Here is a 22,746-nt window from a genome sequence, read left to right as displayed (position 1 = left end):
GAAGTCACCAGGGGTGTCCTGCGAAGCATCAAGCTTTTAGAAAGAAAAAAAAAAAGCGATGCCGGTGAATTACAAAAGGAAGATTCCGAAGGGTAGGACGTGGGGGAAGATGTGATGTATTCAAGTATACTATGATGCGGTTACCTTTGGTGTCCAACCGATGGATTGGTTCCAGGTCTGTGTGCATCTGCATGGAAATGAAAATTTCCTACTGAATCAGCTGGTACTATGTTGTACAGATTGTCATCATCATCACACAGATGTGGTATATTCAATTAAGGTACCGTTAGAAAATGTACAATGGTAAGACAAGCTGCAAAGATGCGATTAATCAATGTCAGGAACAATTACACAATTAAAGCACCTCTCGCAATATAATAAATTAGGGTGTAGGAGGATGTGAGTGAATGGCAGGTGGCGAATGGCAGGTGGTGGTAACAGTGTATGCAATGTAGCCTGGGCTACCAAAGCATGCATACCAAGCATAGGTAGACGGAGATGTCATCTTGTCCATCTTATCCGAGAATATTCAATAGGTACGCCAACCCTACGATACACGGCCTTCGGTCACACGAGGGCGTTAGCATTTGCAACCGGCTATATTTCTTTTGGTTCCTACAGAAGTACGTACGTTTCAGGGACGTAGGGAAATAGGGAAATAGAACTTGACTAGCCTAGGGCCTACATACACGTACCTACACTCTTCATATGGTCCGATGGAGAAAAAGGGTTATTAGTATATGTGTGGCATATGTATGTCTCACTTGCTGGCATAAGGAGAAACAGGTCCGGCATCACACCCAAGACATCCAAGACTTCCTGATTCGCCCTACTTCTCGGGATCAGAACATTCTAGGAGAACTAGGTATTGTTCTCTCTCGACCCGCTAGGTTTTGGCCAACCGCTCATTAACGAAAATCGCCAAAATAGACAGGGCAACCAACATATTCTTCATGGTACCTAAATTAATCCTGGGTCCTAGGTAATCCCGGACCAGGGTCCCAGGAAATCATTGGAGCCGGGATGACAAGGGTTACCACACTTATCCCCAGAGTCCTGGTTATCGACCCATCGTATCGGCGCCTTAATCTTCTTTTCCTCTTTGACACTTTGCTAAACGGTACATTTATAATACTTTCTGCTAAGGAATCTAGACTTGGATTTTAGTATATGCATTGTACATACATAATAGATAATAGTTTAATCCAGCAATGGCCTTGCAAGCTGACGTAGTGTTTCACCACTCGACCGTAAAAGTTCCGAGTGGTCAAGACGATCGAGGAGGGAAAGACATTTGCTAATCTGCTCACCGACGAATCTATATCCGTACAACCTTAGACAAGTTTCTCTGTTCGTCGCTTGCTAGTTGCTAGTTGCTAGCTTGTTAGAGCTGGGGTACTACAATCCCGTGACAAGACATTGCAGAAATAAACGGCGATAGCAAGACAAGAATAATAATAGTAGCAGCAGTACGACAATACGAGCCAAGTTTCAGAAACGCATACCGTAATCACGCTGAAAACTCTTCGTCGACGGCCGCCGAGGCTACTTAGGCCCGATTTTTTTCCAATCTATTTGCGATACCGAGGTGACAAATTTGCACTTGGATGGCAGGGTGCCATAGACAATTTGGCCATACATAGAGCATACGGGAAGACTATATCAGGTATGCAACCATATTGTATTCGTGAAGAGCACACCGCTTCTAAAATTTAATAGTTATTATTCTGAGGCGAACTCCTCGCCTACGGTCTTGGGGAGGTGGTCTCGACACAGTTAGGATACGCTGCCCCAGAATAGCTACACTACATACCTACTCCGATAGAATGCTTACCACTACCCCCCATGCGCTTATCCTTGCCTCACATCGGCTCGAGTATCAACAAGGCCTACCTAACCATACCTACCTACGTACATCCACATCATTCTGATCCTTTCCCCCCGCGCTGTGTTACTCTATAAGCGCGCGCTTTTCCTGACGCTATCTGACTACTGAGACTTGCAATCCATATTCCCGGCTAGCTATCTACTTTTAAATCTTGGACCGGTCGGCGGTGGTTGATCATATCCTATATCTAGAATCTAGTGCTGTTTGCGTGGCGTTTTCTCAGCTACCTATTCAATTACCGCGGAGATAATGAAGACCATTTCGTACTTATGTCTCCTAACGCCCACATGCTTTTAATAAGTGCCAGCCTTCTGCACAAATAATATTTATAAATACGGACAATATAAAATAGGAATAAGTAAATGTTGAACCGTATTACAGTTCCAAATCAACTACATACAGTACCAAGTTACGCAATCAAAGACGAGGATCAAGGATTAAGAGGGTGGAAGAGAAGACTAACACGGGAAGTGGGGGAGTGAGTCGTTCGTGACGGATCCAGGGACATGGGTATCCGTATGTACGTGTGTATGTACATGAAAATAATATTCCGGATCTTTGGACGGCTTGACGGCTCTACGCGGGCGACTCTTCACAAAGCCACACTACCCAAAAGTGAGAGGCCACACTACATTACGTGCTTTAAAGGTACCTAGATATGTAAGTCGCCAAAAACAGCATACTTGGGAAAATCCGAGGTATCAAACATGCAAGTCTGTAGCTAAGAATACGCCTAGAAGCAAGGTACGCGAAACATTTGGCTGAGGTAGTGTAGTACGCATTGTGGCATTTGATTGCCGTTTCTATAATAGTCAACTAGCGCCTCTGGTAGTAATAGACCTGCATATAACCTAGGTACTTGAATACGTAGGACTTTTTTTTTTTTTTTTCCTTTCGGGGGAGCATAGACATGACGAACATCTCTAGTATGCAAGTAGACATTTAAGGACGGGCGCCTTATCTGTAATGTACGTAATCTCGCTATACTACCTAGCATAGGGATCGTCGTAGTTACGGCATGGAGAGCAGATCACAAGTCACAAGGAGGAACAGTTAATTTAATTTCGACATGGAGCCTGCAGACTGAATTTTTAATGAGCATGTTAAGTTGTACGAATCGGTAGTGTAGATGGTCACCATCCGAAGCCGTCGGCCGTGTAAGTGTGTGTGGGCAGCTCGGTACACTTCCGCCTTCGCTTATCAGCCTTAAGGCTTAAAACAGAAGACAGAGACAAGTAGGTGTATTTGTGCCTTGGCTATCTACCTTGCTGCTGTAGCACACCATAATTTCCTGATGTCCTTCTGGAACGTTTCCAGAAGATTATGTATTTGATCCTACAGGGATAGATTAGACCAATTGTCGATCTCCTCCGTCGCTCTTCCATATATAGTAGTGTATGTCAGGGCTACCCTGGTACCCTGACAGTGATCACCCATCGACTCTTGTCAACATTTGCCTAATCTCATACCTACATCTTGCTCATTATTTGGGAACGTATCCCTGAAGGCGGGTGGTATGGTCTCCCCAAGTGCCACAAGAACAACAATGGATTCCATTCTAGAATAGAGGCGGTATTATTGGTTTAGAGAGCCCTCAAAATCCCACAATATAATCTTTTGACCGCTCTGATTGCGCTTTGCCCTTCTCCAGAGTAATCCCATCCTGTCCTTCTGGCACTTGAAGACATACTTCGTATTCAACAACTACCTAAAGGAAACTAATTCCTTTAACAAGCCATTGGTCTCTGATCAGCGAGCCGAAATAGATGTTTCCTAGTTTAAAGTACTACGACATATTCTTACATAGGTATTCAGGTACCTAAGTTACCTGGTATTAATACATCTCTTATGCTTGAAGTGATATATAGTATGTGGGTGGTAGGTATGGTTTTCCCTTCTCTGCGACGTGAATCCACGTTCTCTTTCGAACCCCTTTTTTCCACTTGTTGCACTTCTTCTACCCTTCGAGTATGCTAGCCATACATACATACATACGTACATCCACCACACCTAAATATTCTTGGCTTCAAGGAACCGTCCTACGCTACTATACTACACTAGCCATCAAGGCGTCCATTGCAACGGCGGCTAGATTACCCCCTGCGTAGACTACTGTAATACATCCCCACACACCCGCTTGACGTTATGTATAATGTAGCTGGGTATAAACGAATGCGTACATGGTGTAGTTGGTGTATGTAGACGCACCTTAAGACGTGCAGCTGATCGATTCCGAGAATCCACAGTCCTGCAGAAGAGGGTCTGGTCTGCAAGACCCGTCTTATTACATAGGAGACATAACCTCTGATCAAAAATTTAATTGCGCATCTGCGATGCACGTAGTATCTTAGGTAGACTTGCCGAAGAATAACCTCGCGGGCCTCTTGAGGGTTGATCGAATGCTACCGTATAATTAAAGCATCGTCATGTCCGAACCGTCCTTACCTAAGGTAAGATTCTCTATCGACGCTATGTATTCCCCCGCAGGCTTTCCCCCCAGCTTCCCAATTAGACCATCCGGCTCCGCGAGAGGCATACCGAATAGGATGTGTTCCTCACACGAGTAGCACAAAAAATATTAGGAGGTAGCCAGCAGCAAGGCAAGGTAAGGTAGGTAAGCAGGTCATGGACGGGTGAGTGGATGGTTTAGGTACCTTGCCCTCTTTACTTCTCGCATCCCATTACTCACCTTATCCGCGAATGTAATGTAAATGGGACATGGGATATGGGATATGGAACATGGGACAATGCACGCCCTTCCAAAAGTGGCATACTTCTCGAAAACTTCCTTCAGCTGGGGCTGGACGCCCCGGCAGAGACCAAGAGAGAAACGCCAGGCGACGCCGCGATTCCATGCTACCCTACACTATCCTGGACAGGGTCAAGTCCAAATCGAGAACACTAGCCCAGGGTATGATGCAACGCCAAGTTGCAAAGACGAGAGCCATCCATCACGTCTGTGCAAGTAAACAATATAGGTAAAACGTAAAGCTACCTACATAGTTGTTGCTCACCCGCTAGATACATGTACATATCAAAGTCTCTCACTCTACTTAGACTATACTTATACATGTTGTAACAGCCATCTACCTATCTGGGCGGTATGTACGTGATATGCATGTCTTGGAGTTAGCATCCTAACGGCGACTACTTGACCAACCCCAGCTACGTAGCCATCATCACCACCACCACCACCATAACCACTCTCCAATATACCCGTCGCGTCCCATTAGGTACCTAACTCATACCGTCTCGTAATTATTGCCACTCACCGCTACAACCAAATCTCCAAGAAAATGCCTTGAGGCTCTGCGCGCACCAGTAGCATATCGCAGCAGACACCACGTCCACATCCGTCGATCTCTAGGTTCCGGGGTTGTGTCACGCAAGCCAATCCCACTTTCAACTCGCGCCTGTGCGGCCGCGGCGTGCGTCGCAAAAAAAATAAAATCAAAAATGAAATAATCCGCGACCCACGACCCACGACCAGGAACCTGAGCCTTCTAGCTATCCGCTTTAGGGCAGATGGCTACTCGGCCTCGCACCAATCCTGTTTTCTTCTTCCTCCCCTTCCCAAAGACGAGCCACGTCAGAAACGGCAGGCTTCTCGAAGTCATCGGGCCTTGTTTCCATGCATGAGGGTATGCAGCTACATAGGTATACTACATCTCAACCGCGCAACGAACTCACCCTATTGGTTCCGTCCGGTCCTGCGTACTTACGCACGCTAGGTAATCAGCACCTATGTAGTCTACCAATCGATGCCGCTATATTTCCGTTTCTCGTAGTCTTGCTTCTGCTCATTCATTTATCTACGGCCAAGGCTGCTGCCCGAGTAACCCCCTTTACTATGTATTTCCGGTACCGCCATTCTGTGCCGCTGGAGCGCATATCGCATTCCGCCAGCATATTTTCAGATGACCGGAAGCCAGCTGCATTGGCCTCAAGGCTGACTTGGCTCTCCCTGTCCTTCCCTTGCTTTCTCGGTCAACTAGACCGCTGCGCACCCAAATCTCAGCTAGCTCGTGCTCTTCCTGTATCATGGTGGCTGCAGGAAGCGTACGGGGTTGCTAGTTCATTGTTGCGCTCTGTGAAACTCCTTCGGGCGTTAACACACTAGGCGCGATTGTCTTCGCGTCAACCAGGCCTACCGGCGGCACTACTCCCCCAGTGCTCGCCTTTCGCCTTAGACCCCCGGCTTTCAAGCTACGCGCACGCTGATATGCACTCTCAATTTCGTACTCAACCGCACATCTGACGGTTAGCGCACACACGGCCGGCCATACGCTTCGTTCGCCGCGTAGAATCCAGTAGTCTAGGGTCTCGCGTGTTGGAGTCTCGAGCAGGCGCACGAAATCGCGTGCCGTTACCTTAGGCACGAGCGTCAGAGTCGATCCCGACGCGACCTCCTCGTCTACCAAGAACTTGCGGATGCCGGTCGGCAGCAGACCAAGTGTGTCTAGCTGACGTAGCCGATGGCGAATCTCTAATCCGACCACCCTGAACAGGTGGCTCGTCATCTGTGCTCGCTTGTGCCGCGCCGTGAAGAGTGATGGGCCGTGCATGTCCGATTCGAGGAAGGGAATCAAATAAGGCCGAGCCTGACTAACTATGGAGTGATTGACGTTGAAGAGCTGGGCGACACGCGACAGAGGCGAGTTGCGATCCTTGGCTGATGCATGTGTCCACTGACGGAAAGTATTCGCTGGCGCCCAGGGTACAATCTTACCGTCTACATCTTTGCATAGCACCGTCGTCCGTCTGCTTCCGTAGAGTGCCGGAGTTGACGCGTTGGATGCGACAGCCGCGGTCCAAATCAACTTAAATGCCTCGTCAGCACACCCACATCTAATTTTTCTCTCAAGCCACGCCAAGGGCTTATAGATAGGGGCCAAGGTTTTAGAGACATACCACGTTAGGGGCGGTAATATAGTTCAGTAATGCGGGAATTCCCTCTTGTTCCGCTGTAGCCACGGTGATATTTAAGACGCGCTTACTCCTGTGATATGCCTCCTCAAACGTCAAGTCGCCAAGGTTGTCCTTAACGCAATCTTCTAGAACCTTAGCATCGAGAAAGTAGCCTTCGTGCAAGAACCTCGCGATCCTACGCAACAAAGTGCTGAGATAGGGCGCCCAACTGTATTTGTCACTATGCACTTGTTGCTCGTGTTTCTCGAAGGCTGATAGATCGATGCCGTCTCCTCTCAACACACGAGGAAGCTCATCTTCTGTATGGATAGCTACTAGACTAGCAATGAGCGCGCCGGTCGCCGTGCCTGTAATAATCCGCGGCAGTAGACCCCGTAGAAATAAGGCCTTGACAACACCTAAATGACACAATCCAAACATAGCACCACCCTGTAGCACTAGAGTGCTCCGTCCAAAAGCCTGTCTCGAATCGTGTAGGAAATCCAGCTTTCGCTGGGTTGAAAGAGTGTACGTATGAGTGTAGCTGCCATGAAGTGGCGTAGCGACACGGCGATTGATATCGCCAATGGCACCAGCCACTTGCGCAATGTACTCTTCGATCAGATATTTGGTTCCGGCAAAGGCGCGGTTATACAACCTTGGGGCTGTAATATTCCCGAGGTTTCGAACTAGGCCGGACTGTACAAGATCGAGGAGAGACTGTAAGTCATTATTATCACGAGCCTCGACGATCATATCGAGACGATCGTTGATCAGCATCCAATCGTAGTAATGCGACGGGGGGTTGTTGCGCCTACAAGAGGATATCCTCCTTGTTAGTGTCCCCCATATACACTTCAATATACACTTCAGATTGCTATATCATACCAAAGATTCAATTCCTTAAGATTATCCAGCTGTAATGCTGCGTGTTCCCAATCTTCGTATGTAGCGGCATTGAGCAATGCATCGAGTTGTTCGTCCATCAGGCTTTTCGACGTCCATCTTCCCCAGAATTTCTAGTATAAGAGGAACTATGTGAGCTTAAGTGCAGTTCACCTCTTGTTATCACGGCTAGATACTCACTCTATACCAAAATAAAAAGACCTCTAGCAATAGGGAAAACACAGCTACGGACACCCCGAAAATTGACTGCATTCTCTCATACCATTTGTGCCGGCCGGAATCATCGGTAGGGAAAAATCAACGGCGTCAGCAAGGGCGAGAGCCCGGGCGCGTAGGTCAGGTCCGTTAGAAGCTGAGAGACTAGAGGGAGATGGCACCCGCCATTACACGTCGCGACGAAGCGACACCGCGAGAGTAATATTGAGAAATAGACGAGAATGACCAACATTTGTAGTTGGGATGAACGTTGCGTACTTGATTCAATTGCCAATGTTTTATGTTTTACATATTAGGTAGTATATGTATACAGTATACATAAGGCAAGATACCTAGGTAAGGTTAGGTATGTACAACGCGCCGGGGCTCACGAGGGCCGAGCTAGAGGTAGGACTAAGGCTCATGTGCTCTAATAAATCGGGGGAATCGGTGTTTATAAACTTGCATGTGAAAGAGAGACCTCCGAACTTCCGAACTCCCGCTGTATGTACGGATTCAATACTCTGACAACTGGTGCCACCTGATGAACTTGTACAAATTACTTCCTTATTCTCACTTGGACAATAGACAACCGAAAGTTAAGGCAAATACCAGATATGAAATATGCAAGCTTATAAATTTCAATGTGCCTATAGCTGAAGCACATGGTAACCTACGTTACCCTTTCAATGGTAAGTGGTTCTCAAATTACTTAGGTATACATATATAGTCTTCTTAGTGGAGTCTATCGGGCTATGATCTTGACTCGTTCATAATAGTTGACTTATGAAATTTGCTCTGTGGATTTTTCTATAGCAATCGTCGTATTTAAAATGTCGGCTAAACCCACCGTAGGGATGGGACTGTATATGATACATACTATATTGAAAGATGTAGGCGGGATAGATGATCTTAACAAAGGGATATATAGTAAGGTATAAGACACATAGTGAGTAGTGTAATATATACGGCGTTGAGTAACCCTACCGTGATTACCATACCGCATGCTATCTAGCTATTTCAACCCGCAAAGTATTGTGATATCGCATAGGTAGTATAGAATAGCCTATTCCATAACCTTAATCAAATATATGAGCTATCGAGGTCTTCTGCACGTGCTAAAATAGCAACTGTTACATGCAAGAAAGTACTATATGTGTATAAGAACGCCGAATATCATACAAACGTAGGGACTCATCATGTCCAACGCATCAAACTACTAAACCTAAATTTACTCGTCATCCTCGTCCTCGTCAATGATATGGCGTCTTCGCCGGTGAGAAGACTCAGCCGGCGCATCCACGTCGTCCAGGTCAGCATCAGCGTCGGCATCAGCATCTTCAGCATCAGCCGTCCTCTGGCGCTTCCTTCGGGGAGCCTCTTCCTCCTCGTCATCATCCAAAAGATCTTCTTCATCTTCGTCATCCTCGTTTCCTTCTTCCTCGTCATCACTAGGGGCGATGAAGTCATCCTCGCGATCATACTCGTTCTGGCGACCTCCACCTGACGGGAAGTCGTCATCGGAATCATATTCTGGTCGACGTCGCTTGCCCTTTCCTGAGCCTGGCGCGCCTTTCTTTCGAGAGCCACCAGTTCTACGGCCACCCTCTAGGTCGCCAATCGAAAGTCCTCCGCTCCTGTAGCCTCCAGCTCGTCCATCAAGTCGCGCAGCTGCATTCTCCCGTCGTCGCTGTGCTTTCATACGCTCTTTCTCGGCCAGCTCTGCTTCTTTCTTCTGAAGCTCGGGATCTTTCGTAGTTGTGATAATCATATCACCACCTTGTCTTCTGGCGCGCTGGGCGGCTTCCATGTCACGGCTGAACTTGAGTAGAGCTTCGTCCTTCAGGTTCGAGGGAAGCTTCACCGAGTATTGTTCGGAAACGTGGCCCACAGTCATAAATAGCTCACTCGTAAAATGTGCTGCTGCGACGTAGTAGTGGGCGTCGTCGCGCTCTTCGTAATATGGCTTGTCAGCCGCGGGCGCCATTGCCTTCTTCTGTATCTCGTAATGGTCTGCCCCAACAGACATGGTGAGGGATCCATCACTCCAACGGTATATAACAGAGTTGCTCTTTAGCTCGCCGGTTTCGGGGTCCCGTTGGAAGCGGACAACATTTTTGCGCTGTTCGGAGCGCGCATTCTGTATGTCCCATTCAGTCGGCTCAAACGTGTCGGGCTTGTATTCTTCAGCTTGTAGCTTGATGAAGGAGGGAACTTTCATCGTTTGTAGCTATAATTGGTTAGGATTGATCTACAATTGAAGTCAAGATGAAGTGGACGTACGGAACCAGTGCCATCCTTAGAGGTTCGTGGAATCCTGTGTCGATGAAGTGTAACACCCATGATGCGTTTTACCTTGACCTCTTGATCTTCGTCTGCGTCGCCATCTTGGTCGTGGGTACCGTCATGGTCGCGGTTGTCATCTCGTTCATCGCCCTCATCTTGTTCCGAAGCCAGATCTTGATCACTAAGCACTTGATCCATAAACGGAACTTCGCCCTCGTCGCCGAAGAGGTCACCCCCATCCTCAGAGTCGGACATAATGAGGATTTGGTGTACTTGGGGGTAGTATGGAGTTGTATGGAGTATGTTGTATAGAGTTGTATGAAGGGTGTGAGGGTGTTCTTCGGATGTAGAGTAATGCAATTGGAAGACTTGGGAGAATCACGTCAACGTATGAAGGGTGTCGAGGGAGTCGCGATTTGATAATGCGGTGGATGAAATTGGAGTAAGTACCTAAAAGTAAGAGGTAGACTTCCTGGAATCCATATGTTGCTCACCCGCACTGTAAAGATAGCTAGGTACATACGGAAGTCCCCATCAAAAGTTTTGTCCATACGTGCCACCTGACAGCTTTTGATGCAGCTGTTTGGAACCTAACACCATGCGGCAAGATTAGAAATGTATACAAAATTTTAACTTTTATAACATATCTAATTTTAGCTTCAATATATTAATGAAAATATTAAAATTGGATCTATTATAAGTATAAAAGCTTTTTTATACGCCTATATAACTTTTATTATTTGAGGAAAAAATTTTGAGTTATTATATATAAACAAAAGTAGTGTATTATGGATAATACATGCGCTCGATAACCTATAGCTGTTGCCAAGCCCTGTCAAAGCCCTTTAAAAGCTAATAAGGACTGGCCTATGGACAAAACTTTTGATGGGGACTTCCGTACAATACTTTAGTATGTACCTACCCAGAAAGGCGTCAAAATAAGTGCCGATTTTAAGTCTTGGGTAAACAATATCCTTCTTTTCGTAAACTTATTTCTTAGCAACTACAATAGTGAAAAATTCCCAAAATTGGATTAAGAAAATAAAGTCATTAAATTTTAATCCTTAAAAGAAATGAGAAATTTCTATTAGGAAATGGCGAAGTTGTATGAGATACAATTCGGATTGTGACTTCTTGCAAGAATAAAAAAGGCACTTAGTTTGGCGCTATTCTGCTACCCTAAAGCTGCTAAGTGGTAGGTACCTCACTCCATGCAGTCCGTGCTTTACCTTTCCAGAGTCGATAAGAGATTTTGATATCGATAAAGATGATGCAGCTAAAAGAGACTAGCGTTGGGCGCTATGTAGACGAGCGTCTCCTGAAACAGCTCGAGACGTTAAAATATCATTGGGTGAAATAGATGTGGGAAACTTCCACACATCGCAAAGTCACTGTCACATCCCTTCCGCCCCTTTTCCTCGCGAAGCCTCGTCGATTCTTTTATTGTGTCCTCGGTCGGCGACTTCCTTATTTTTCTAACCAAGCTAGAAACTCTGCTATTCACTTTTTTATTATTATTTTCATCTTCTCGCATATCGCCGACAGGCCTCGTTGCCTCTAATAACTTGCCCTATACCGGTACCTGACGCGGCGGTTCTCAAGTGATCATGTCTAATCTATTTTCTGGGATGTAAGTGTATAATGTTTTATTTTTCTATCTTTCCTTTTATCCTATTTTATTTCTTTAAATACCCTACCCCCCCTTTTTAAGGACCATACTATCGCCAAACTCACGTATGGCGACTTATGAGCTACAAAACAAAAAGGCCACGTGCAGAGGACCAGCCATTTTGATTTTAGGGACATTTCCTAGGGTGTTATTCATTTATTATTATGAATGTACCCCGGCCAAAAGAAATTGGCTGTCTCTTATCACAATGTACATATTCAGCTCCGGCTTGTACAGCCTCGCATACGTCACTTGGACATATAAGCTGTTTATGGATGGTCTTTCTATCTATGCTGCACGTCGACTCCCCAGAAACCAACCTATCACCCATGCGAATTTTAACATCTTGTAAGACAAGAGTCGGTATAATACATACTCAACAACGGGGGTTGGTTCATAACGTGAAGCCGTGGTTCTGGGAATATTGAAATCATCCAACACAGTGCAAGTTGGAAGTTGGGTACAAGCAGCACAACCTTTTTTATTCATAAAAAAGAACCCACACAAAGTTGTTTTGTGAGACGGACTTTTAAAGCTCATACGAGCCAAAAAGCTATCGTGGGTAATTTAGCCCCCTGCTCCAAAAAAGAGAATCTTGACCTATGTCTTCACCTATTCCCTATTCCCTTTTCCCTTCCCCCCCTTAGATGGGGAAAGATTAAGGCGCCAGCAAAGCATCCTGGAATGTTGGTTCCCAATACAAAACGATTTCAGAATGGAGCAAGTAGCAGCCCGGACTCCTACTATGGGTCTATTATATGCAAGCGCTATTCTCCTACTACCCTTTATTATCCTTACTATCCTTACTACTACCGTTGTCTCGGTTTCATATTTGCTTGTGGGCTTATCGGGTTCTCAGTTTGGATAAGTGACTGAGAATCATGAAGTCAAAGCTGGCCTTCCCCTACCTAACCCACCAAAATTATATATATAAGGCCGGGGCGCCTCACGCTGCTCATTGGTTCTTCCCCACTGTCTCTTGTCAGCTCCATATACATAGGGCACCGGACGCACAACAAAGGAATAGTCGATAGTTGCTAACTTCCCACCTTCAGAAACGCTCGATTGAGAGGGACTTCGGGCAAAGCCCAAGGTCAGAATAAGAGCCCCGTTCAAACCACCAGCGGTCAACCCATCTCTCCCACCAGTCTCTCCCAAGGCAGCCAGTCACCCATTAGTCTAGCACCAAAGATCCCTCCACTTCCTAGCTCACCATCCTTAGCTCAGAATATCGGCATGGATGAATCCAGCAACGCAGGAGCCAATGGCGACGACGTCCTCGGTGTTTATCACCTGCCTCGACCTCTGCCTCTATGGCTCAACGCACAATACGCGAAGCATATCGTGAAGGGTAACTTCATGACCTTGAGTGCCCGCCCGAAGACCGTGGAACAGGGGGAGTGGATTGCTCATCAAGGTAAATAGCATTGGTGTTATGTGCTTCATGAACTTGGCCGGAAAACTTCTAACGTATTGCAGTGGTTGAGCATTACCGCAACCTCTGGAACTTCGTACGGGTGATTCATGAAAAAGAAGAAGATGGCAGTACCATCTGTAACCCCCAAACTTGCCCTCGGATGTCCGCTGGCGCGTGAGTAGAACATCCATGAAAGTGGCCAACGGTTTGGCGTATCTAATCCGGGATATAGGAACCATTCCTTCACATGGCTGAACTACAAGCGGGAGCCCGTCGAGTTGCCGGCCTACGAGTATATCACGCTTATGCAGCGGTGGATATCTGGAAAGATCGACGACACGAATATTTTCCCTACTGATACCAACGGCGTTTCTTACGCGCACAACCCGTCCATCACCACGACGCCGCTCTCGCAACTATCGAATCCCGAAGACAAAGACTGGCTTGGAAAGGCCAGTGGGTTCCCTGAGAACTTTTTGGAAGTCTGCCAGACCATCTTTAGACAGATGTTTCGGGTATACGCTCATCTGTATTGGGCGCACTTTATCGATCCGTTCTACCATTTGAACCTCGAAAAGCAGTTGAACAGCTGTTTCAGCCACTTCGTGCTGACAGCCTGCGCGCTGGACATGCTGAAGCCCCAAGAGTTAGAGCCTATGCAACCGTTGATTGACCTATGGGCGGCCAACGGTACTTTCCCGCCTGGCTCCAAGGCATATGAGTATTCCAACCAGAAAGCCGGAGAGCGATTGATGCAGCTTGCGAATGTCGCTTAGGGTGCGCCTCGCCATCATATTGCACGACGATGGTAGCCGTTGAAGGCTGATATGCCTGAGGCATTGGTCCGGGATTGAGTAGCGGCCGGATCTTCTATACAACTAGCCTAGGACGGCGAGCAGTACGGAAGGAGAAGGGAAAAAGAAGACCCATAATATCGCCTCGTACACACCGCAAATGGATATCCTGAAATTGAGGAGTTGGCACGAGGCGTTTTCGTTTTGAGATTTGACTAAGGAGAATCAGCTCGCGACGCACGGGAAGAAGAGTGCGGATGGATTCGGTTGGCAAATAACGTTCGTATGAAACGACGTACCACTTTCTGCGATAACGACGCGATACGATATGGTGCGAGATTTTGCATCTCGAGAGTTCTATAGCATAGACGCAGCATTACTACTTAGGTAGAGAATGAGACAAGATAATCGATAACTACACTACATAGATGCTAGATAGATCCATGCTGCTGCTCGTGTGGCATATTACCTATCTGACCTACCTGAGTATCTATATGCCTAACCTATATATTCTATGTAATTCATAGTGATATAGTGATATTCAGTCCGGAATCTACGAGAGTAACCCGCGCTGCTTTTTTATCTCTGTTCTTAGATATCTGCATCTTCTATCTATCTATCTAATGCTTCGAAAGACTAGCCGTGCCGCCGAAGGTGGGCTGCTAAATACTTCCCCGCATTCGATTAATGATTAATGCAGACGAACAGTTCAAATGGATGATCGAATCTCAAGGAAAACTCTAGGACTCTAGGTACAGTACGCATTTATACTTTATAGCGCAAAAGGGAAGATTCGACGCAACAAAGTCGTCCCTCTCGTCAGCTAAATGCTATCTTTACAATAGTAATTCAAATCCTCGTCAGCACAAATTACCTCTTTGGGTACCTAAGTCTACTATGAACGTCTCCTTCAGCGCGGGTAACCCAACGGATGATGCACATCTACAACGGTGCTGGAGGATCCAGAACTGCGCGGCCTGTCTGAAGAAGGAGTCGGACTGCAGTTGGTGTCCGTTCGTACGTGTGCTGTTCTTTATATGTAAAATAAAAAGTTCACGGTTTAGAGATTTCAGCAGGATTAAGTCTTGTCTAACGTATATATCCATATACCCTTAGTCCTGGACATGCGTTCCCAACTCGAACCGGATCCAATTACTCGCGCCGGCATGGGACGAGAACGTATGTCCGCACTGGGCTGAGCGGTGGGAAATTCGTACTCGGCCGCTCGGCTGCCAGGTCTCTACCATCACCACGCTGACTTCGCTTGTTTCTATCGCATCAACACTCATCTTCGTGCTGCTCGTTACATTGGTGGTGTTTGGGATACAGAGGCTTAGGGATTATAGTAAGAAGAACCCAGGCTGGTGGAAGATATGGAAATACGACTGGAGGCGTTGGAACGAACTTCGACAACAGTGGCTTCGTGTGAGGATTGGAGATCGAACCGGTACGGAAACTCGGGAATCAAATCGCGAACAGGAGCCATTGCTACCGTCCTGAGTACGTATATAAAAGAGCATAGCTAGGTCACAGGGAAACAAAGTCTATGGATAATGATCTGATATCGAATTTGATCTTGACTTGCACTTTTCAGCCAGAGCTGACTGGGGGAATAATAGCGACCTCATCGCCCTCCTTGATCAGAGTTTCGGCAGATTCGTCGCCAGGCTCTGGGATGTCGACGTAATTAAGATTGACTGTCACCAAGCACGAACTGAGAACTTTGTCTTTGATACCACTATATTTCTCTTCTAACACATCGAACAACTTCTGCAGAGAAAGTGGTGCAGGTAATGTATCGAATTCTTTCGAGGTGAAAGAACTTGCACTTGCGAAATAGAGGATATTGAAATAGCCTTTCGGCGGCTTGGGAACGGTGCCCATTGCGGAATCTAATTGGGTCTATGAAGAAACATCGACCATGTCTGAAATTCTTGTTAGTTACTATATTTCCAAAAGAGATTCTAACAAGAGTGAGTGAATGGGTGTTGATTCAGAGATCTTGGTGATATGGTAGAACATCAGTGATGATCAGGTAATACATGCTATTTATATGCATCATACAACGTGAGTATAGCTTGAAAAAGGAAATGGCTTACCATATGTCAATGGAATGGGTTAATCTTTGGTTACCCAAGTTGAGAAAGTGAGGTTGAAGAAGGAAAAGAGAAAAGAAAAAGGAATTGCAGCTTTTGAAGCTAGTCGTAGGGGAAAAAAAAAAGTTCTTAGACGCTAGTGGTATGGATTAGTAAGCGATATAGTTAGTCTCCTGTAAGTTTATCAGTTCAGTTTTCTTCATGCGATAGCAGAAACTATCGGTACTGATTGCGATCTTGAAGTCCCTAGGTAAGCTTAAAATAGGACATTTAGATTGCAGAAATGAGGAATATCAATTCAAAGACGATCAAGTAGCCGTATCACGCGAAGTGCATTGTTCGGGGTATGAATCGTGCTTTATTCGCAATGCAGAATGCCCATCATAGTCCGGCGACTCCTGTAACAAAAGGAATCTTGACCGCGAATCCTGTATGATGCTACTGATCTTCGACCGTAGTCTGATCGTAAGCTAGCAGTAAAATCCTGACCCTCATGCTCGCAACTCCTCCCAAAGGAAATTCCATTCTTATCGTAATCGTCGGGCCTCACGCTCAGACTCGAGTAGGCAGAGAATGTCGTCCTCACGAACTATATAGTCATCTAGTTAGTTATCGTCAAATCGCTCGGCCATAAAAATTAAGGAGATTTCGTGGGTTCGCACCTGGTCCCTTGACGTTTCGGATGATGCTTCGGGTTTGGTCGTCCATGAATTCGACACGGACTTGGGTAACACCACCGCGAGAACCTATATCCGTCAGCTCCTGTTCATTTCAACCTGCGACGTCGAATATTTCGGATTGCGAGAATGCGGTGAGGGGAATCGTACCGGTTCGGCCTAGGACGCGGGTGACCTTGACAAGCTTGACGGGCTGCTTAGAGGACTCCATATTTGCAATCTGAGTGGTTTTATTAGGGCTGAGGTTTCGCAAATGGGGTCGGGAATGCTTTTCGTACTTGTGATTGAAGTTTTGCAAGGGGTTTGCTGCCTGGTCGCGGGAATGGAAATTTGTCAAAAGTTGGTAGTAGGAATTTTGATTAGTTCAAAAGTTGTAGTCTCGCTTAAGGTGTTCTTAGTTGTGGGTAGGGCTTTTTTTTTCGTAACGCATGGACCATGTTAGTACCTTGGTACATACCTCCTTACGTTTTATCATATATGCATCTTCTTTTAGATGCATAATAAGCATTAACTCTACTTTATAGTTGCATGAGCAATAGCGGACTTTTTGACATAGATCATAGCATGATATTCATAGGGATATTATTGCATCACTCTTTACTTATCCTTTTCTCAGAATGTTAAAGGTTTGATGCTTCGTAATAGGGTATCAGGGCCGACGTAAATCACAAGTAGATACAATAGTATCACCACTATCAAGACAACCCAGCGACTTTGGCTTCTAGATCTTTTACCCACCCTTCTACCACCTTCATATTGGCCGTCATAGTCGCACCCCCTTCACCCATAACTGTTTCTATCTTCTCTAGACCCTCTCTCCACTGCTTGATATCAGCAGCCATTTCGCTCTGCGATCTTTCGATACGCTCGAGCGTCTCATTAGCCGTCGCCGCATCGGCATGAATAGCTCTCAGCGAGCGGAGTCTATCTAGTAGTGGAGGTAGAAGGGGCGCTAAGCTTTCGATGGTTGGTAGTGTCCCATAGAGAGCGTTTATCTTAGCTGTTTGTTCTGAATCGTCTGCTTCAATCGGAGAACCACCCGAAGAGGCAAGGGAATCCTGGGCTGCCTTAGCTGCCTTCCTCGACTTTTCCAATTGTTCAGCTTCTTGAGTTAATGTCCGTACCCGGCGACTAATACTGTCGAGGGATGAAGTAGACGCTTCTGATAACGTCAAAATCTGGTTCTGCAGCGTTTCCAAAGTAGGCATAATAGCTCGGCGTAGGCCATTCCTTTCTAACTCGGGCATAGCCGAGGAAGTAATACCAATAGCTTTCTCGAGTAAAACCAGTCGCCGATCGAAGTCAGCAGCTTTAGCGAGGGCGTGACTTTGTTCGTAACTCGGCGCGTAAGTGACGGTATATGTTGCCTCGTTTAATAGTGACTGGGTTGATATTTGACTCTCGCCCTTCGTTTGATTGCCGGTGACCGCTGTTGGGTGATCTCTAGTCGCCACTACTCTTTCTGGAACAATCGAAATCTCCTCCAATGCCTGGCTTAATGAGACGAGGTCTACATCTTGGTCTGGTATAGCCTCTGCCGACTCGGACTTCCGTTTACCATACTCTTCCTTAGCTTCTTCGATCTCGCGCTTTAGCCGTGCGATTTTTCTCTGCAGATCCTCACCTCCCTCTTCGTCACTCAAATCGCCGATCTGTTCAGTACCGTCTTCGAGGATTCGTTGTCTTCGACTGGAGGTCTTATATGATTTCCGCTTTCCATTCAGCCGATCGGAAAAATCCACGTCTCGAGCGTCAACCTGTGCAGGTAAGAAACGAGACCGAGCTTGATCTATTCGGAGTCGCGAATGCGAGATTTCGTGGATATCATCGTCATCGTCTTCGTCGAATTCGTTGTCCGACTGCGACCGACCTGCAGTAGTCTAGGGGGGCGGTTTAGAATGATGTTCGTTCTACTAGGAGTATCAATATATCCTTACAGGAACGGTAGAATTGTCGTCCGTCAACTCGGGAGTCTCATAAATGTCAGGTGCAGAGTCCTAGATGCTGATTAGTACAGTATATAGGCAAATCTCAAGTATTTGAACATACTAGGTCTGGTAATGCGGCATACTTTCGATTTAATGCCATATCGAAGGTTGGGATTTTTCGCAGATTCCAATCGGCAAAGTTTCCTAGCTTGTTGTTAGGGAGAGCTGTAGAAATTCAGATGCAAACAACGAAAGCCAAATGTGAAAGATGGAATTAAGATGAGAGTACGTACCCAGAAGTACATGAACTCAAGCCCGTATGTAGATGTACTTTCCAAAGGACATGTGGCTGCATTTGTGGCTTATTACCATAAAGGTCCACCTCCACCTGCCCTCTAACGCGTCTTGCAACGCGTCGTTCTTGCTCTATGTATGTACTTCAAGGTACATAACCGTCACCAAAATTGCTATGAGTAATGGCTCCATCTCATGTTAATCCATTAAAACACACATGACGCACGGAGATACAGAAGCATCTGCGATTAATTATCAGTGCGTTTATTCCAAGTACTCCTCATAATTATCTTGTTTCCTTAGTTACGGTACTAACTAACATATTATTTGCATTAAAGCAATTCCTTAGGTACCTAATGCATGAGGCACATGAAGCACACTTTCTTTTTGGCTGTGCTTTTCTCACCTTATTAAGTAAGACTCTTACTCTTCACCTTCAATCATTGCCTCAGCAATCGTATGGGTATATGTTCCTTGGCGCGAGACAATCAGTCATATTGCATCTTGTTTGTGCTTGGTATATCCGCACACTGCTTGGTCCCGGTAATAAAAGTCAAGGAAGTTTCAATGCCGATTATTATACCAAGACGGCGTGTCGGGTTAAGCCTCGCCCAGAATCCGCCTCGTCTTTTAAAGAGAATTGGAAATCAAGAAACTAGACCTCCTGGATCTGAATCTAACAATGTCAGAAGCAAAATACCCGCCTCAAACATGAATAGACTTGGAAAGAATCGAGAACCAGAATCCATCACTGCGCCACCTCAGAGTAGTGATGAAGAAGAGGAGGATTATCAACAACAACGCCACAATAGCTCGCACGACTCTGATTCTGACAACAATGACAGCCGATACAAAGATATAAAGCCTACAATTTTCAGTAGCTCGCAAAAGGGTGGGCCTTCCAGCTCGGCTGGTTCAAAGAGATCATCTGAAGATATTACTCCAGAGGCGAGGAATCACCTCACGAATGCATTCGGCTTCACAAAAATTCAAAAGCGAACTATCACCAAGCGCACCACAACTTACAGCGATAAATCATCTCAGCCTAGACCTTCACAGAGGAGAGCATCACAAAAGCCCGGACCTAAACCTTCAGTATCACAGCTTGAGAGTCAGTCCATGCACCTCACTTACCGTAGCTATCACTAACGAAAGGTTTTCTTAAACTATTAGATGACTCAGGCAAATCATTTAGGCATTTTAAAACTAGCCCGAGTCCCGAAGGTATTCGGTCACCTCCAGCGAAGCGGTTTGTAAAACCTGAGAATATCAGCCCAGAGAAGGCAGAGCCCTCTAAAGCTTTCATCAAACCTTCATCCTTGTCAGACTCTAGTCCAAGTCGAGACACCAAGAAACCCATATTTAGACGTGGCAGTTTATCATCAGATGATTCACTATCGAGGAGTAAATCCAAAAAGCTCGGTCTAGAAGAATCAAATGCGGCAGTAGAAGCAAAGCCAGCTTTACGGCCTGGTAGGATAAAAGATTCGAAGAGATCTAAGAATAGGAAGCGAAAATCCCTCCATGAACCCGGGGTAGATGAATTCTCTCAGAGACCAGCTTTTAAGCTGCATGCTTTGGATGATATTGACGACCTAGACGACAGCGACGATGTGGTTTTTGACGTGTTTGGGAGTAAAGACTCCGATGACGAAGCAGGTGATGTCAGTATACAAAGCCCACTAGCTACCACAGCGAGGTGTCCTATGTGTCATGAAGTAGTCGATCCCGAGCTTCTAGCAAAGCATTCAGACCACGGCAGAATGAACATAAAGAAACAAGCAGCATTCTGCAGGTTACACAAGCGACGGGCGGCGTTGGATTCCGGAGCTCGGAAAGGATATCCCAAGGTTAACTGGGAGAGGCTTGATACACGATTAGACACGTACCATGGTTTATTGAAAGAAATCTTGGAAGGTACTCGAAAATCACACTATCACGAAGTGTTACGAGAGAACGTCGAAGCGGGAAAGAATCGGACGTTACTCAAAACCGACGACAGTCTTACACCAGGCTACTATGGGCCACATGGACTCCGCGTTATGACCGAGTATATCTTGCGGACTTTATCGTCAGTTATCCGAAAGCGTGCAGTTGAAGACAGACTCGTTTCCGCTAGAGGTTATACAGGATACGTCCAGGCAGTGTTAGTGCCCGAGTTAACAGTCCGCCTAATCATGGAGGACATGGACATTGCAGAAGAAAAGGCGCGGGATATTATGCTGGAAAGTATTGATGTCGGAGAGCTCTTATATGAAGACACTGGCGATGTTATTGCCGGTGTTAGTGATGAAGAGGAAATAGCATAGTAGGATCCCAAAGGAACTAGAAAACCTACGTTGAGCGGATAGTCACAGTACGATAAATAAGCATATGCGTCCATCTAAATGTAGACGCTTAGGGCTGTCACACTGCAGCTAGATCTTCTGTCTATCAAAAGCTCTGATTGGGCTAATGTTATTATACGCATTAGCTCTTTAGACACTACATGTTAGCTTATGTAGATCCTGCAGTAAATGCTAAAGAAATCATTCTGTCGTTTGTCAATTTTAATTGTATAGATCGATAGCTTGGTGTCCCAAAATCAAATACACATACAAGTTATCGATTTAAAGATTTTTGGTAAGTTCATCTTTCCAAAATGAAAGTATTATAACTTTTGATACCCCTTTGGCCCCTCAACTATGGATTGTCATAGGATAGAACATAAGATTAAAATACCTAATGTATGTATTAATGTTAGGCATATAGCATGTCCATACATCCAGGTGGCTAGGCAGATAAAGTACATGTATGCATGCATGTGCGAGCGCGGGAACTTGCGGCAGCATACGACATGCAGGCTGTCGGTCCGGCTTGGTTATTGTACATATATGTGTAACATTGTCGCCTACCGAAATAAATACACGTTGATATACGTTGACTGGAGCATCGCTTGTGACTTGATAAGCCTCCTGTGAGCTGGTCCGGGTCGTGGGGGAGATGCCGGACCAGTCCCTAGGGGCAGTGCCCCATGGAAGACAGAGCACAAAGACGAATCCGATTTCATTTCTCCCATCTCGGATCATAGCGTGGAATGACAAGTCGACTTGTCATCCCGAACACTTGTGTAAATATATATATCAAACTTGCTTCGATTGGAACTACATACGAACGGAAATATTCAACAAATAATATTGGCGTAAAAAACATTAGGTACCTACTCGATGAAGCGAGCATCTTCATCCGATATTTGACTGCATCTGGCGCCTATTACAAGGATTCTGGAGCGGCGCTAAAACTTCGTCTGGGGGCCAAGGGGTGCCGATGTCTGTGGAGTTAAAACTAACCCGGTTTTGTAAATGTTAGCAGATGGCGCAGAGATCATATAATAGTCAAAGCCATTTGAACCCGCATTTTTGGCTTTTCACCGACGCCTTGGGACAGGGCAGTAGGTATTCAGTACCTCTGTCAAGGTGGAGATCTTATTTACAAGTAACTATATATTTACTATTGACACTCGTAAATGTAAATATGTAAGCAATAAGCCTCATATCTCGAGTCACGGGCTTCTCTGCTCGAGTCATACTTACACATGTAGTAATGAAATATAACCATCGTAGCCTGATCCACGGAAGAGCGGTAACACCAGGGTATGACTTTGCTGCCAAGTCGAAAATAAATCGGTTCGGAAACAGGTTTTATCTGA

The 22,746-nt window shown here is 45.9% G+C and overlaps 8 protein-coding genes across 8 annotated transcripts; 3 read left to right on the top strand and 5 right to left on the bottom strand.

Annotated features, from left to right (window-relative positions):
• Nucleotides 1–5,479: 5,479 nt before the first annotated feature.
• On the bottom strand, nucleotides 5,480–8,303 carry F5Y00DRAFT_137261 (acyl transferase/acyl hydrolase/lysophospholipase). Its single transcript, XM_048004314.1, has 4 exons — nucleotides 7,883–8,303; nucleotides 7,685–7,815; nucleotides 6,800–7,610; nucleotides 5,480–6,708 (listed from the first exon to the last, which is right to left on the bottom strand). The coding sequence occupies exons 1-4, from the start codon at nucleotides 7,952–7,954 to the stop codon at nucleotides 5,959–5,961; spliced, it is 1,764 nt and encodes a 587-aa protein (XP_047862725.1). The 5' UTR covers nucleotides 7,955–8,303; the 3' UTR covers nucleotides 5,480–5,958.
• A 505-nt stretch (nucleotides 8,304–8,808) lies between these two features.
• On the bottom strand, nucleotides 8,809–10,773 carry F5Y00DRAFT_243046 (Leo1-like protein-domain-containing protein). Its single transcript, XM_048008615.1, has 2 exons — nucleotides 10,181–10,773; nucleotides 8,809–10,127 (listed from the first exon to the last, which is right to left on the bottom strand). Exons 1-2 carry the CDS (start codon nucleotides 10,436–10,438, stop codon nucleotides 9,129–9,131), a joined length of 1,257 nt encoding a protein of 418 aa, XP_047862724.1. The 5' UTR covers nucleotides 10,439–10,773; the 3' UTR covers nucleotides 8,809–9,128.
• Nucleotides 10,774–11,401: 628 nt separating this feature from the next.
• F5Y00DRAFT_243045 (Mob1/phocein) lies at nucleotides 11,402–14,547 on the top strand. The gene is made up of 5 exons (XM_048008614.1): nucleotides 11,402–11,813; nucleotides 12,908–12,945; nucleotides 13,075–13,269; nucleotides 13,332–13,443; nucleotides 13,502–14,547. The coding sequence occupies exons 1-5, from the start codon at nucleotides 11,791–11,793 to the stop codon at nucleotides 14,043–14,045; spliced, it is 912 nt and encodes a 303-aa protein (XP_047862723.1). The 5' UTR covers nucleotides 11,402–11,790; the 3' UTR covers nucleotides 14,046–14,547.
• Nucleotides 14,548–14,820: 273 nt separating this feature from the next.
• Nucleotides 14,821–15,608, top strand: F5Y00DRAFT_137189 (uncharacterized protein). The gene is made up of 2 exons (XM_048004313.1): nucleotides 14,821–15,080; nucleotides 15,180–15,608. Exons 1-2 carry the CDS (start codon nucleotides 14,961–14,963, stop codon nucleotides 15,561–15,563), a joined length of 504 nt encoding a protein of 167 aa, XP_047862722.1. The 5' UTR covers nucleotides 14,821–14,960; the 3' UTR covers nucleotides 15,564–15,608.
• Nucleotides 15,609–15,653: 45 nt separating this feature from the next.
• On the bottom strand, nucleotides 15,654–15,947 carry F5Y00DRAFT_264203 (molybdopterin synthase small subunit CnxG; the record flags this gene model as incomplete). The annotated part of the gene is made up of 2 exons (XM_048011616.1): nucleotides 15,654–15,733; nucleotides 15,779–15,947. 2 exons carry the CDS (start codon nucleotides 15,945–15,947, stop codon nucleotides 15,654–15,656), a joined length of 249 nt encoding a protein of 82 aa, XP_047862721.1.
• A 739-nt stretch (nucleotides 15,948–16,686) lies between these two features.
• On the bottom strand, nucleotides 16,687–17,047 carry F5Y00DRAFT_264202 (ribosomal protein S28e; the record flags this gene model as incomplete). The annotated part of the gene is made up of 3 exons (XM_048011615.1): nucleotides 16,687–16,748; nucleotides 16,822–16,905; nucleotides 16,987–17,047. The coding sequence occupies 3 exons, from the start codon at nucleotides 17,045–17,047 to the stop codon at nucleotides 16,687–16,689; spliced, it is 207 nt and encodes a 68-aa protein (XP_047862720.1).
• Nucleotides 17,048–17,412: 365 nt separating this feature from the next.
• F5Y00DRAFT_243028 (Dynamitin-domain-containing protein) lies at nucleotides 17,413–19,176 on the bottom strand. Its single transcript, XM_048008613.1, has 4 exons — nucleotides 19,143–19,176; nucleotides 18,886–19,051; nucleotides 18,774–18,833; nucleotides 17,413–18,716 (listed from the first exon to the last, which is right to left on the bottom strand). The coding sequence occupies exons 2-4, from the start codon at nucleotides 18,922–18,924 to the stop codon at nucleotides 17,532–17,534; spliced, it is 1,284 nt and encodes a 427-aa protein (XP_047862719.1). The 5' UTR covers nucleotides 18,925–19,051; nucleotides 19,143–19,176; the 3' UTR covers nucleotides 17,413–17,531.
• F5Y00DRAFT_243025 (RTC4-like domain-containing protein) lies at nucleotides 19,177–21,501 on the top strand (the record flags this gene model as incomplete). The annotated part of the gene is made up of 4 exons (XM_048008612.1): nucleotides 19,177–19,316; nucleotides 19,397–19,472; nucleotides 19,751–20,169; nucleotides 20,232–21,501. Coding segments are annotated over exons 3-4 (1,531 nt in total), but the record flags the coding sequence as incomplete, so codon positions are not given.
• Nucleotides 21,502–22,746: the final 1,245 nt, after the last annotated feature.

The sequence above is a fragment of the Daldinia vernicosa genome, assembly GCF_022497035.1.
Source record: "Daldinia vernicosa strain CBS 139.73 unplaced genomic scaffold F5Y00scaffold_40, whole genome shotgun sequence".
Lineage (NCBI taxonomy): Eukaryota > Fungi > Ascomycota > Sordariomycetes > Xylariales > Hypoxylaceae > Daldinia > Daldinia vernicosa.
Note: the sequence above shows the minus strand (reverse complement) of the source record. Positions and strands in the feature narration are given on the sequence as shown.